We start from the raw sequence: 16,166 nt of genomic DNA on the forward strand, positions 1-16,166 counted from the left end.
ACTAATGATGACTGACTGTTAACTGCCAATCTTTATTTCGATTTCAAACCAAGCAGGTTTGCTAAGATTGATCAAGACATTACCTGGGAAATCAACTAGCAAATGGTCATCACTTATATTGCTGGAATAGTCACATATGTTCTTTGGAAAAATCCAGGTCCTCATACTGAGATATATAATTTGAGCACAATCTAAATCGGTTGTCAGTGTAATTCCTTGCACATTCAGGGTCATCCAGCACAAGTCCGTGACTATATCCAACTGGCTAAACTCTCAAGAATTTTAGATCTGATTCTGTTAGATTCTGGGGTTTTATGACCAGTTAACTGTATAGAAAGTTATAAAAAGTTTATTAAGTTTGATAAGAGGTGGTAGGTTGGATATGATACAGTGGTTTATCAGACAAAAGATGTATATAACCTGTGACAATTAGGATAAATCGCAGATGCCAGAGGATAAAGTTGGTTGGGCATAGACTGTGGTGCTCACATTAAGGTTATGAATCCTGCTCCCCAGCCAAAATGTTGGGGAAGTCTTCCCTGGGTCTTCCCTCAGCCCCTTCAGTCTGAAACAGACAATTCCCTGATAAGAACTGCCAGCTACACAGATTTCTTGATCAAACCGGTTACTGCAGTAGTAGCCATTATATGAGATTTCCTGTTACACATGAAATACCAGAAAAATTCAGTTTTAATGGGACTCCAATTTCCAACAATTGCTCATGGACAACATGGGTGACTGCCAGAGTCCACTTGCCAACCCATCAGCACCTTCCTGCCCTACACTAACATGGAAAAGCAGCACTTGCAATGGTATTCTTGCAAATTGTCCTGAACAGTGAAAGCACCAAAAAAGTTGCCAAAATGTGTGTTTTTGTTCAGTGAAACTGTCAAATGATTATTTGAATAATTGGTAATTAACTTGTACAAATCAGGCAAATATATGAATATTCCATGTGTTAAATGACATTGCATCAATTTATTATCAATATATAGCTGCACTGTGCTGGTTCATTTACACTGATATAGACATGACACAAATATCTGTGCTATTTAGTCCGTGTGTTCTGTGCTAGTCACTAGGTATCTGTGGCCTTCTGAACTTGTGACCAAATTCCAGTTTAAGAAAGTCTGAGCTTCTACTTGTAGCTTTTACCTTTCGGAAAATGGAAGACAAAGATAACTACTTAAACATAATATTAACCCCGATCTGCAGTCAGTTCTGCTATAATGCAGTAGTCCCGTTCTTGTACAATTCTGTGTTATAAGAAAATTGCGTAATAGCAGCACAACTTAAACTAATGGGGCCAGAATCGCGTTATAACTAATACACACTTGAAAAGTTCATGCTTTATAAACAGTGTCCCCAAACCATCAATTGCGTTATAGCAAATTCACATTAATGAAACACGTTATAGCAGAACGATCTGTACTTTCTTTTGACTCGATGGATTAATTCAGTCATTCACATCTTGAACAATCTCATAACACGCATTAAGGGTTTATTGTCATGTCAGGATTGTTTCATGGAAAAGCGTTAGAATTAAGCAGGCAGTTTTGAAGAAAATGTGGTGAGCAACCAGGAGACCAATGTCCTTAAAGTTTTTGTAATTTGCAATTACAAAAGCTGCACGGTGTTTCAAATCATGTTTACATTTTATTTGCAAAATGATAACATATTCAAAACGAACACAGATTAACATTTCAGCAAATACTGTCAGGGAAAAAAACAATTGTAAACATTAAAAAAAATTAAAATATTCCATCCTGATGTTGTTAATGGTTTTGTTTATGGAGGTACTTGTTGCATAGTACAAAATGCTTTTAGTTAAGCATCTGCCAGAAACAAGTGATTTATCGTCTTAAAATGCATTTTTATCCTGAGTAAAGAAGGGCAATTAATACAATTGGGAAAGGAGTACGGAGCAGTCTCTCGGCTGGGAGGACATTACTGAAGTCTAGTGTTCGATGCCGGGGCACGAATGAGGAAAGACGCCTCGGAGGTCAAAGGCTTTGCTGAAATCAAAGGCCTGGATCTGTTGGTTTTTTGTCAGCTTGAGGTTCCTTATGCAGCCCTGGAATGGCTCTTGAAGGGTCAGGCAATTCTGTTTCACATTAGCTGTGTGAAAGGACAAATATGCATCTATCAACATGAGTTAACTGAAATACTCACAACAATACATTCAATGGGTGGCAAATTCTAACTTGAGAATCAGGTAAAATTCAACTGTAAATAATTAAAGTTTAAAAATAAACTCAATTCTTGAATAATGATTGACCTTGCATTTTGTATATTGAATAATCTAGATCCGGAAAAGAGGCTGGTTAGCTCAGTTGGCTAGATGGTTAGTTTGTGAACGCGATTCGTGCACCAAAGAAACTTTGAGACCCATTCCCCGTGAGTATAGTTTACTGAACAGGCATAGAAGGCCATACCAGAGCACAGGTAGGCCACTGAGCCCATCAAATCTGCTCTGCAATTCAATGAGGTTATGGCTCACATGCTAAATCCTCAACTTCACTTCCCTGCTGCTTTCCTTTAACACATGATTCCCTTAAGGATTAAAAAATCTATCTAGCCTTGAATATAAATAATGACTCTAGATCAGAAGGTTGCGAGTTCATGTCATGTGATGACAGTAGCTCAATTCCCTGGACTTTACATCAGGACAGAGTTTTAAGGGCAGTATGGTGGTTAGCACTGCTGCCTCACAGTACCAGGGACCCAGTTTAATTCACGCTGCGGGCGACTGTCTGTGTAGAGTTGACACATTCTTCCAGTGTCCTCTGGGTGTTCCAGTTTCTTCCCACAGTCCAAAGATGTGCAGGTGAGGTGGATTGGCTATGCTAAAATCCCCATGCAGGGGCATGGGAATTGGTTGTGGGGGAGGTGGGGGGGGGAGTGTTGGGAGGGTATAAGTGGGATGGTCTTCAGAGGGAAGGTACTGATTCAATAGGCTGAATGGCCTCTGTGTAGGTATGCCATGATTCTATGACCCAGTCTCTGCAGCAAAGGAAATTATAAATTCACCACCCTCTGAGAGAAGGAATTCTGTGTAATCTCTACCTAAAATTGGTAACCCTTTATTCTGCCCTCAGGTCCTAGACTCTCCCACAAGGGAAACAGCCATTCTGCATTTACCCTGTCGGGTCCCCTAAGAGTTATTTCTGTTTCGATAAGATTGTCTCTCATTCATTTAAACTCCAATTAGTACAGGGCCAACCTACTTTGCTTCTCTTCATAGCAAATCCCTCCATACCTGGCATCAGCCAAGAGAACCTTCTCTAGAGTGCCTCCAATGTCAGTACATCTTTCCTTAGATATGGGGACCAAACCTGTCCATAGTATTCCAGCTGTGGTCTGACTAATGGCATGTATAGGTTGCTCTGCTATAATGCACATTTTGTTAACACGAATTGGCTAAACGCCACTGACAAATTGTGGGTGCTATTTGGATAATGCAAACTTTCTACTGAAGGGGTATAGTGATTTTCAGTCGTGCTCTTGTACAGTGCAATTCTCTATAGCGCAGGGTTGCAGAGGAACATAACTGTCACATCATAGCAGAATGACCTGTATAGGTGTATCAAGATTTCTTTACTTGTATATTCCATTTTCCTGGAAATAAAGACCAACACTCCATTTGCATTCCCTATTACCTGCTAAACAGTGTATGTTAATGAGATAATGATGTCTACGGTAATGTAGCATTGACATCAGCAGTCACATGCTATTAGGCAGTACAGACTTGATGGGCTGAAGGGCCTCTCTGTACTCTATAATACTATAAGATTCACAGTGCAGGCTAACCATTCTGGAAAGCTGCAAGAAAAAGATCAATATTCGATTTATTCGTAAGAGTTTTGGGGGAATTTCAGAGAGTCAGACAACAGGCACTCTGTGGTAAGGCAAAAAAAAAAGATACAGTGCACAGCATGGTCTGAGGAACAACCTCTCAGTTGGACAGGCCTCATTCCCAACCCTCAACTCTCAAGGTTGGCTGAATCCATGATGACAAATCAATCAGTTGTTTCAGTGGAGTCCATCAATCAATACTGTCACCTGAAACTACTGAGGTAGGTAGGGCCTGTTTGTCTGCTATTGTTCTGTTATTAATTCCCAAGAGCCTGATTTAGGTAGAGAACATAAGAGCATCAGAAATAGGTGTTGACTCTGCTCACACAGTAGGACAAGTGTCTCAATTGACTTTGAGCTCGGAATGTGTGCATTGACCAGAGGGGCTGCTGCTGATTATTACTGAGTGATGGATAAAATGCATTCCCAGACACTGGATGAAGATTGAAGTCTTACTGGCCTATACTTCCAATCAACATTTGAAGAGCCTCTCATAATTTCCTGCTTATATTCCACACAGGAATGATGTATTATTTTGTTGCTACAGCACTGTCTCCTAAATATGAGGGGTGGAAAAGAGAAACCTAAATAAGAAATTAACCAGGTTTTTACACCTTAGACAAAATCCAAGAAGATATCAGTTTTGATTTGCTAACTGAATGTATTTTTTGCAGATGAATTAAATTTAGTTGGAAGCACAATCAAATCAAGATTTACACTTTAAGGCTGCAGTTGGATTAATGATGACTAACTGCTAAGTGACCATATAATACCTCTGAGTTGATACAATGGAGTGGCAGGGGTTAAAAAGGAAAGAGTAATAAAATAGCTATTCATAATTTGCTTCTTTTGCCAATTTCTATCCTGACCTCTAGAGACTTCTATCAAATCTCCTTGAAACCTTTTCTCCACGAGTTGTCTTCAATGCACCTTCATAGCTGAAGTTCTTCATTCTTGGAAACATTTTCATGGATCTTTTCTGAATTCTCTCTAATACCTTTAATATTTAATTTGGAGTGCAACCCTGGAAAACCCAGACAAGGTGAAGTGGTGGTGCTATGGATCATCCAAAGATGTGGAAAGCATCTGCTTACTTTTGCATCATTCTGTTATGAAGCCTACTCCCATTGAGGCTCCAGGCAACTGGAGCTGCCTCCAATCTCACCAGAAATGCATATGACAATGCAATGGGCTTTACTTATCTCCTACCCTTTTGCTCTAGTGCCCCATAAACAGAGCGCAGTCAACACAAAACTTTGGTACACCACATTGGGAATCAGACTCAATTAATTTTAGTTTAGTCTGTCGTGGTGTATACCGCTCCAAAAGCTAAATGCGCATCTAATTTATTGCATTGGATTGTGATCTGTCTCTAGCTCTTCAATTTGCAGTTTCATTCCTAATATTTTCCTGATGTTGACGTTGATGATGCAAAGTAAAGTCCAAAGATGTGCAGGTTAGGTGAACTGATCAGGCTCAATTGTCCATAGAGTTAGGTGCATTAGTCAAGGGTAATATGGGGAATGGGTCTGGGTGGGTTACTCTTCAGAGGGTCAGTGTGGACTATTTGGGCCGAAGGGCCTGTTTCAGCACTGTAGGAAATTTAATCTAAAACAGCAGAAAACAGAATTAGACAGTGTGAAGGGATAACGTGCCAATTTTAAGTTCTATTCTGCTATCGACGTAGAAGTTAAACTCTAATAACAATACATACCAGGATAGCCTCCTACATAAATTGGATCATTAGTGTCTGCTGAGGTTGACTGAATATGGGGATTGTCAGCTTGCACAGTAACTCCATCCATAGTCAGTGTAATACGATGCTTGCTCTTATTGGCTCGAAGTTTATGCCACTTCCCATTGCACAGCTGGTTTGAATCCTTGGGTTCATATCTGGCAGTAATTCTTCCAGCTCCATTATTTACATGGAACAGAACCTGAAAGAAAAGTTGCTTTATCATTAAAAGAATGCTCTATACCAAATACTAACAAGCAAGGATGGATGAAACTGCCTTCTTCCAAATGTACCTGATATAGCCAAGGCAGCATAACATTAGTAACACACTTCATCCAGTAAAATGCCAACCATGTTTCTCAACAGGGTAAACCCTTAGTTTCTAATGGGAAACAAAAACATGGAATTACAGAATTGTGACGGTGCAGGAAACCATTTGCCCCGTCATGTTTGTGCCAGCTCTGAATGATCGATTCACTCACTGCCAGGCTCCACTTTCTGTCCATGTGACCCAAACACTCTTCTTTTACAGAGAGCATTCTAAGTCCCATCTGAATGATTCAAATGAAGTTGCCTCTGCCATCCTGTCAGGTAGGACAGCTTTTGTTCATAAAAACCAAAAGAACTGCAGACACTGTAAATCAGACACTAGAAATCATTCGACCCGAAACATTAACTCTGATTTCTCTGCACAGATGACCTGCTGAGCTTCTCCAGCTATTTTAGATTCTGTTTCAGCTTTCTCTCATGTTGCTTTTGTCTATTTTGCCCACTTATTTTGACTTCCTCCTCCCGATTCTTTCATGAGTGGAAACAATTTCTCCATAATACTCTGTCCCGACCACTGATGGTTTTAGAGACTTCAATTAAGTCTCCTTACAACCTTATTTTCTCCAAGATTGTCTCCAATTTATCTTCATAGTTGAAGATTTTTTTATTCTTGAATCTTTCATGAATCTTTTCTGAATTCTCTCTAAAGCTTTTAAAATTCTTTCCAAACTACGGTACCCAAAACTGGACACATTACTCCAGTTTAGGTAAAACTGTCCTATACAATTTCAACATAGTTTCTTTGTGTGATAAATGTGTATAACATTTTATTCAAATTTGGATGTTTAAAATACAGGCAGATGGACTTTGGTCGCAGATCTATGAAGGTAACTGTTTTCTTTCAAGAGGTAAAAGTAATTTGGGACAAGGGGCTGATTACCGTTTAGCAGAGGTGTGACCAAATGCTAAACATGCTGACCCTGAGGGAGTTCTTAAACCCATGGATGTGTTGCAATGATGTCAGCTGTTAACCCCCAAGTTTTTTTTAATTGATTCACTGGGTGCACTATTTATTGTCCGTCCCTAGTTGCCCTTGAGAAGGTGTTGGGGAGCTGCTTTCTTGAACCACTGAAGCCCATTTGGTGTAGGGAGACCCACAATGCCCTTAAGGAGGGAATTCCAGGAGTTTGACCCAGTGTCAGTGAAGGAACGGTGATACTGTTCCAAGTCAGGATGGGGAGTGGCTTGGAGAGAAACTTGCAATTGGTGGTTTTTCCAGTGTATCTGCTGCCCTTGTCCTTCCAGCTGATAGTGACCATGGGTTCGGAAGCTGCTGCCTAAGGAACCTTGGTGAATTTCTGCAGTACATCTTGCAGATGGTACACACTGCTGCTATTGAGTGTTGGCGGTGGAGGGAGTGAATGTTTGTGGATGTGGAGCCAAACAAGCGTGCTGCTTTGTCCTGGATGGTGTCAAGCTTCTCTAGTGTTGTTGGAAGTGCACCCATCCAGGCAAGTGGAGAGTATCCCATCACACCCCTGACTTGTGCCTTGTAGATGTTGGACAGGCTTTGGGGAATCAGGAGGTGAGTTACTCCCTGTCGAATTCCCTAGCCTCTGACTACTCTTGGAGCCCAAAGAATTTGTAAATCTAATCCAGTTCAGTTTCTGGTCAATGTTAATCCTCGGGATATTGATCGTGGGGCAGTCAGTCAGTGATGGTAATGCCATTGGATGTCAAAGACCAATAGCCAGATTCTCCTGGAAAGTCTTTTGGATTTTCCACACGGCACAGGATGTGTAATTTAGAAGTTGAAGCAACTCTTCCATTAATTAATTTATTATTTAACTATGCCACTATAACCTTAACCGAAACGATATAATAAACTCTACCAATACTAACAATCTTTACTGCTATTAGTAAACCCTACCAATACTGATAAATCCTGCTAGTATCTAACACGTCTTGCTGGCAATTATATCCCCAGTACCAGCTTAACCTAGTGCCCCATTTATTGAGAGAAACAGAAACTTAGTGATTAATTACTCACCTCAATGTTTCTAGGCTTCGGCTCTCACGTCCTGTTCTCTAGCTTCCTCTCTTTGACCACTACTTTTTATGGAACGTCTACTCTATCACTGCAGCAAACTCCCCCACTCATCAAATTCCCAAGCTCATATTCAGTATCAAAATGTGACATGGTGAGTTGCTCACTTCATCCAAAATGGAGGGATTAGCAATCAATGAATGAACCAAAGTTGCTTACATTTATCTCCAGAAACTGGCTAGAAAGCAAACCTTGCTAAAGTTTGGAGCATATCACCCCTCTGTAATCACACACTCCAACAGGAATGCCTTTGGGTAGACGGTGTTGGTGAGGGGGAAGCAATGTGGGAGTCACTCCAATCACAACACATCATATTTACTTCTGAAATTTTGATTTCTCTTTTAACAGAATAAAGGAGGAAAGAAAGGGTTAAGTAAAGGAAATAAGATGAATGTAATTCTTTGGGAAAAAGCCTGTGTAACTGAACTGAATTTTTAAATACTTCCACATGGTTAAACATTAGACTAGGCACATAATATGGAAAGAAATCAAAATGTCTGTGTAGACATTAAATACATGTTCTTGATAAACAAAACACAATCTTAAATAGGGATTAAAAGGACAACGTTTACATTATATCTAGGCTGAGTATGATATTATTTAAAACAGATTAAGACTTGGCACTAAAGAAGCAGCAAAATGGGAAAATATTCCACAAAGGTCAAGTGCTAGTTGGAAAGCAACTTTTCAATCCTCAAAAGGGCATCTTCCATGATTTCCAATTCCACCATTTCTTTTGAGCTCCCAATGTATTTCCATGAGGGACATGACAGAGGTATTCTCTGTACTGAACATCTGGCCAGAAGCATATACAGCCATTGGGTCATATCACAAGGAAACACACCCCTTTGGTCCTACTTGTCCATGCCAACCAAGTTTCCCAAACTAATCCAGTCCCACTTGTCTGAGTTTGGCCCATAAACCTCTTAAACTTTCTTATTCATGTACCTATCAAATGTCTTTTGATCTCTTGTTTCTGCTCCAAAGTCACTTCCATGATTAGAGATCACATTTCAAGACCTTTAAAAGTCACCCTTTATTACGAAAGGAGGGGACAAAAACATAGGGCCTAACCAACACAGTAAATACCAAAGTATAAACGCAAAATCATACAACAGTAATACATTAAATGAATAATATGTCCAGATTCTATTTTATTTTGATAAGCCTATATTGTGAGGGCAGATTTTAGATTAGACTAGACTAGACTTACAGTGTGGAAACAGGCCCTTCGGCCCAACAAGTCCACACCGACCCGCCGAAGCGCAACCCACCCATACCCCTACACTTACCCCCTACCTAACACTACGGGCAATTTAGCTTGGCCAATTCACCTGACCCGCACATCTTTGTGACTGTGGGAGGAAACCGGAGCACCCGGAGGAAACCCACGCAGACACGGGGAGAACGTGCAAACTCCACACAGTCAGTCGCCTGAGTCGGGAATTGAACCCGGGTCTACAGGCGCTGTGAGGCAGCAGTGCTAACCACTGTGCCACCGTGCCGCCCATTTTCACAAATACTAGCTTGGAAGGCTAAACAAAATGTCCTGTCTTCCGAACATACATTACAGGTCATAGTCACTGACTCTCTAATCTACAACTGATCCTGGTCTCAAGCAGTCAGGAATCTTCAGTCTACACATGAGCTCAATACACCATGATAATTCAGGGGGAAAGAATTAGATTCCAGGCTGCTGGAACCAGTGTAAAACTGGTGACCACTGTCCCCTCTTTCCCAAATTCTCTTGCCTCCTCTGAGATGGAGAGGTTGGGATGAAAGAGGCTTATCATTTGCATTGAGAATTGAGCCAATCTCTCCCACCTGAAACAATGGGAAACCACAACGGTCTAAACAAGCTTCACCTGGAGCTGGGAATTACCAAGATGTGTGGTCAGCTCTTTCATTGAAGGAATCTACAGAATGAGAAGAGCCACCAATATTCTAGTATCCCAACTCAGAAACTCACCTTCTCACTCCCTCGATGTATCACCTTTATGTAACAAAAGAGACATTTAAATTGGAATGGTGACAGGAGTTTGGGCAGATGTCCCAATAACAATTGATCTCTGGTTAGTTAAACTATAGGTTCTTTGAAGGACAATTTTCTGAGAGTTACCTGCTTCCCATGACTAAAAACAATCAACAATGGTTTCATAATTTTCATTAGATCTTAATTCTAGATTCAGTTATGATAGGGTTTGAACCCAGCACCCCAGGGCATTACCTTGATCTCTGGACAGGGAAATGTATAGCTTGCTTCTTAAATAGCAAAACATTTACAAATGTGCACCTATGTTTGCAGTGAAGTATCTATCAGCTGTGTTATTGCATAAGTGTTTGTTTTTATTCACCTCCTACCAGGTGTCTGATGAATGGCAACTCTGGGCTGCTAGCACTAAAATGGCTGACACTGGGAATCCTGGAAGGTCCTGGCAGTGCCAAGTGCTTCTGCTAATACTGAGCGGAGGATAGTGTGTGTGAGGCATGGTAGATAGCTAATGAGGTGAACTGTGGAAAACACTATGAGGAAATATTCTCAGGTCCATTGAGAGAAACGCCTCCACGAAACTCACCAAAATCCATACTTAGCCGTTTTCAGCCCAGTGAGTCTGACAGTCCATGGATTTCGAGTTTTATTAAATCCAGAGGTAATTGAAGGTGTGAACAGGGAATAGATTTTGGATGTATAAAACTAAGCTATCAATGTATGCAAAAATGGCTTTAGAACATGGAGAGATTATTGCATTGCAATTCTGCATGTCTTTTTGCGGAAAGAAAATTTAAATTTAGCACATGAGACGTATGTTCACAAATATAATTTGGAGGAGTTTTGGTCGAATTTAAAACCTCTATAATATTCTACACAATGTCCCTCTGGAAAATGCTGTCCAAAGCTCTCTCACTGGGGATCCAGTGACGGTAATGCTACTGAGGGTCACAGGGAGGAGATCATCACCTGGCAATTGTGTGACATGAATGTTACTAGTCATTTATCAGCCCAAGAATGAAAATCAGGGCATGAATTGCTCAGTAGTCTGAGGAATTATGAATGGGACTGAACATTGTGCCATTTGCTGCTAACAGCCCCACTCTGATGGAGGTGTTACTGAGGGATGAATAGTTGGCCCGAACACCAAGCCCTGTCTCATGTGCTGAAGCTGTGAACGTTGACCCTCAACAGAAAGAACTCCGCTTTAGAGACATACAGTCATACAACAAGGAAATGGATGCTTTGGTCCAACTCATCCATGCCGACTAGACAACCCAATCTGATCTCACCCCATTTGCCAGCAGTTGGCCATATTCCTCTAAACCCTTCCTATTCATGTTCCTATCCAGATGCTTTTTAAATGTTGTAATTATACCCGCCCCCACTACTTCATCTGGTAGCTCGATCCATACACGCACTACCTGCTGCATAAAAATGTTGCCCCTCATGTCCTTTCTAAATCTTACCCCTCTCACCTTAAATCTATGCCCTCCAGTTTTGGACTCCCTCACCCTGGGATAAAAACCCTAGCTCTTCACTCTATACATACAGCACATGATTTTATAAACCTCTATAAAGATCACCCCTCAGCCTCCAACAATCCAGGAGAAAAAGCCCCAGCCTATTCAGCCTCTCGCTATAACTCATACCCTGCAGTCCTGGCAAGATCCTCGTCTCTTCTGTACCCTCTCAAGCCTAACAACATCCTTCCTATAGAAGGGCGACCGGGATTGTACACAGTATTCGAAAAGTGGCCTCACCCACATCCTGTACAGTTGCAAAATGACATTGCAACTCCTATACTCAATGTTCTGATCAATGAAGGCAAGCATGCCAAATGGCTTCTTCACCACCCTGTCTACCTGTGACTGCACTTTCAAATAACTATGCTGGACCCCTAGGTCTCTTTGTGTGGCGACAATCCCCAGGGTCCCATCATTAACTGCATAAGTCCTGTCCTGGTTTGCCTGGACAAAATGTAACACCTCACATTTATCTAAATTAAACTATACCTGCCACTCCTCAGCCCATTGGTCTAACTGACCAAGGTCCCATTGTACTCGGAGATAATCGTCTTTACTGTCCTCTATACCACCTACTTTGGTGCCATCTACAAACTGTGTCTGTCAAAGACCCAATAACAATTCCAGGGATGTTGTAGAAGAAGCACAACACGGTTCGAGGTGGTAAATCAGAAACAGAAACAAAGACCGCTGGGAAAAAAAACCAAACAGGTCTGGCAGCATCGGGAGAGAGAAATCAGAGTTGACGTTTCGAGTCCAGTGACCCTTCTTCAGAACCTGCTGCTGCCAGACCTGCTGAGTTTCTCCAGCAATTTCTGTCCTTGTCTCCGTTTCCTATTTCCAGCATCCCCAGTTCTTTCAGTTTTATGTTGGTAAAGTTGTGTGTGTGTAGGAATTGCAGAAAACACATGAATACTGATGAGTCTCTCTCAGGAAAATCAAAGGAACAATCTTCCAACAGATGGTACAAGATAATTGCACACAAATATCATAAGACAGTTTCCAATTGCATTTCTTTCTTTACATATTGTCTAGCCTTAATGAGTGCTTCCAGACTCAATTCAGTTTACTGCATATACACTGAAGGAATTAAGTTTATTCCAGAAACTATAAGCAATTCAATAAATTTCACTCTCCAAACAGTAATATTAATCAATCTGACATAATACTGTAATTGAAATTGATGCAGCTTTGACACGTTTTCTTTAAAACTTTCTCTCAACTCCAAATAATCTGCTTTATTATAATTACGATTTAAGATTCCAAGATGTTTATCTGAACGTCTGCATTGCATCCAATGCTGTTGATTGTGCCCGAAAGTTATGTTAGATGAAAGAAGCTTTTCCCAAATGAAACTGATCAAACTACTAAAAGAATCAGAACCATACAGCATGGAAACAGACCCTTCGGTCCAAATATTGCACACTGATCATGTTCTCAAACTAAACTAGTCCCATCTGCCTGTGTTTCGCACATATTCAAAAGTCTCTCAAACATTGTAACTTTACCTGCATCCACCACTTCCTGTAGCAGTTCATCGCACACACTAATTATACTGTGTAAAAAAAGTTGCCTGTTGTGTCCTTTCAAAATCTTTCCTCTCTCACCTTAAAATTAAAGGACCCCAGTTTTGAATCTTAGGGTAAAGACCTTTGCTATTCAGAGTGAAAAATCACACAACACCAGATTACAGTCCAATAGGTTTATTTGGAATCACGAGCTTTCAGAGCACTGCTCCTTCGTCGGGTCGCTGTGGAGCAGGATTATAACACACAGGATTTATAGCAAAAGATTGCAGTGTCATGCAAGTAAATGATATATTTAACAGCAATCTAGGTTTGTTAAATATATCGTTTTACTTGCATGAGACTGTAATCTTTTACTATAAATTCTGTGTTTTATGGTCAGGCTTCACAACTGCCTGATGAAGGAGCAGCGTTCCAAAAGCTAGTGCTTCCAACTAAACCTGTTGGACTGTAATCTGGTGTTGTGTGATTTTTAACTTTGTCCACCCCAGTCCAACACCGGCATCTCCAAATCTTTGCTATTCAGCTTATCCATGCCTCTCATGATTCTATAAGCCTCTGTATGGTAACCCATCAACCTCCTACACTCCAACAGAAGTCCCAGCCTATTTTTATAACTCAAACCCTCCATTCCCAGCAACATCCTGAGAAATCTTTTCTGAATCTTTCTTTGCATTAGCTATGACTTGAACCAGTGGAGAGTTTTCTCTCTGCTCTATGTATAACTTCAGTTGTAATAGATTTCTTCTCTGTTGGCAAACGCTGTCCAAAAGTTTTTTATTTTCCATCTGACACCATTCACTTTGAGCAGTGTCCTCTGGCTCTCGAAGCCTTGCTTGATAAAAGGATTTAATTTTGTAATCTTGAAAATTTTCTGAAGACCTTGACCAAATGCACCCTAGTCATCCCTTTAGCATGGAAGTCCTAGGCTAGGTAATCACTTCTTTTAACCCCTACATACACCACTTCGAATTTCAGGAGGCAGACTCATAGCCAACCTCTGGACTCTCTCTCTCTGATGAATGCTCCGTAATGTCATTGATTGACTGCCATTTTGGGAGCTTCCCAATTTATCAATGAATTTAAGACATGACCATTGGTTAATAAAGCCACTAACAGACACTGGAAACATAGTTTGATTTGATGGTAGATGCTTCTTCATTTTGGTGGACATTATTGTAATAAATACTGGCTATATTTGTACAGCTGTCTGCTAGTTTATTATGTATGGAAGTCTGACATGAGCACAAGAAACATTTAGCCACGGATCCAGCAGGTTTTAGCGCCAAACATTTCCAATTTACCATTTGACTATCTGAATGTAATAGCCACAGATCTACCTGGTTTACACAGCCTATTGGATGAAACAAGATCAGGAAAGCATGCATTCTCTCTCACCTTGCCATTTACAATCTCCAGTCCAATTGCATCCACCTTAGCACTGCTGATGCCAAGCAGTACCGCGTTTCGGGTTGTACTGCGGAACTCAAATGTAACAATTACATCTGACCTCACTTTGTAACCTTCTTTCACTGCAAGTAAAACAGAAAAAACAGGTTTCATTCACATTCTGGCTCTTCAACGGAGAGATTTTATTCTGCAATAAGAAGAAAGTTTTTAGTAAGAAATGTTCTCATTTTCACACAAACAGTCCAATTTCTTGTCTAACAACAGGCAGTCGCCCAGATAGAAGGATAATCTACAGATCCTACTCAGACTGAATTGCTCTGAAGAGAGCCAGCATGAGTCCAGTGGGCCAAATGGCCTCCCTGTGTGCAGTGATGACTCTATAAACCCCTTGGAGCAGGCAGTTACTGGAGCATCAGGTATGGTGAGGCAGTTGATTCTGGATGAGTACTTGAGGGGAATGAATTTGTTGGGCTACCCAGGAAAACAGCGAGGGACTGACTGAATTGCTGTACGAAGTGCTCTTGGGAACATAGGGCATGGGGTAGGCTATTTGGCCCTTCAACTGTGCTCCACAATTCAATAAGATCATGGCTGATCTGGGTGTGGGCTCAGCTTCATTGTCCTGTCTGCTCCTTATAACCCTGGACTCCCCCGTCTGTCATAAATTAAACAAATTCAAAGATTCAGCCTCCAATATTTACTGGGGAAGAGAATTTCATGGACAAAAGAACTTGCAACAGATTAAATTCATTCTCTTCTGCATCTTAATTATCCTTATTAATCTTACTCTTAAACTGCATCCCCTATTTCTATTTCTCACAAGAAGAAGCATTCTCCACCCTCACCAGTCTCCTCAAAACCTTTACACATTTCAATAAGATCACCTCAGCAGTTTCTTAACTCCAATGGGTAAAGGATGAACATGTTCACCCTTTCTTCATAAGATGAGCCTTTTCTCCCAGGAATGAATTCAGTGAAGTTTTCCTAATTATTTCCTCGGTCAAGCTATACACAGAAGCCCCAAATGTGGTCTCACCAACATCCTATACAGTGCAATAAAACATTCCATCCCCATTGCCATAAACAGCAACATTGCATTTGCCTTCCTAATCATTTGCTCTTACTCCATACGAATCTTTTGTGATTCATGTGCCAGAATCCCATAGCTCCACTGCACCCCCTTCAGAGTTATGGAAACTCCCCCCAGTTGAATGTATACTTCTCTTCTACTCTTGCTGCCAAAGTGGACAAATCCACGTTTTCCCACATCACAGTCTATCTGCCAAATATTTTGCCATTTATTTAACATTTGCATACACTGTACTTTCTCTCAAAAACTTTGTTTCTTACCCAACATGGTGCCCAGAAAACCCAGCTATTGAGATGCTCACGTAGCATTTAACGTGTTGATCCAGTTGAGTTTCTGGTCAATGATATTGGATCCAGTGATGGTGCTGAATATCATAGGGAGGAGATCAGCCTCTCTCTTGTTGGAGGTGATCATCACTTGGCACTTGTGTGACATCAATATTACTTGTCATTTATCAGCCCAAGAATGGAAATCAGGAACATCTTGTTGCATGAATTGCTCCATAGTCTGAGGAATAATGAACGGAGCTGAACATTATGCCATTTGCTGCTACCAGCCCCACTCTGACGGAGAGGTTACTGATGAATGGAATAGTTGGCCTTAACACTGAGCCCAATGTCATGTGCTGAAGCTGTGAATGTTGACTTTCAACAGAAA

The 16,166-nt window shown here is 40.9% G+C and overlaps 1 protein-coding gene across 1 annotated transcript in view; it reads right to left on the reverse strand.

Annotated features, from left to right (window-relative positions):
• Positions 1 to 1,764: 1,764 nt before the first annotated feature.
• Positions 1,765 to 16,166, reverse strand: part of lama1 (laminin, alpha 1) — a 308,489-nt gene continuing 294,087 nt past the window's right edge. Inside the window, exons 61-63 of the mRNA XM_060823828.1 lie at positions 14,408 to 14,541; positions 5,570 to 5,792; positions 1,765 to 2,118 (exon numbers count right to left, since the gene is read on the reverse strand). Of these exons, the coding sequence (XP_060679811.1) occupies positions 1,958 to 2,118; positions 5,570 to 5,792; positions 14,408 to 14,541 (518 nt within the window). The 3' untranslated portion in view covers positions 1,765 to 1,957. The remainder of the gene's footprint in view (positions 2,119 to 5,569; positions 5,793 to 14,407; positions 14,542 to 16,166) is intronic.

Source organism: Hemiscyllium ocellatum, chromosome 4 (genome assembly GCF_020745735.1).
Source record: "Hemiscyllium ocellatum isolate sHemOce1 chromosome 4, sHemOce1.pat.X.cur, whole genome shotgun sequence".
NCBI classification, from domain to species: domain Eukaryota; kingdom Metazoa; phylum Chordata; class Chondrichthyes; order Orectolobiformes; family Hemiscylliidae; genus Hemiscyllium; species Hemiscyllium ocellatum.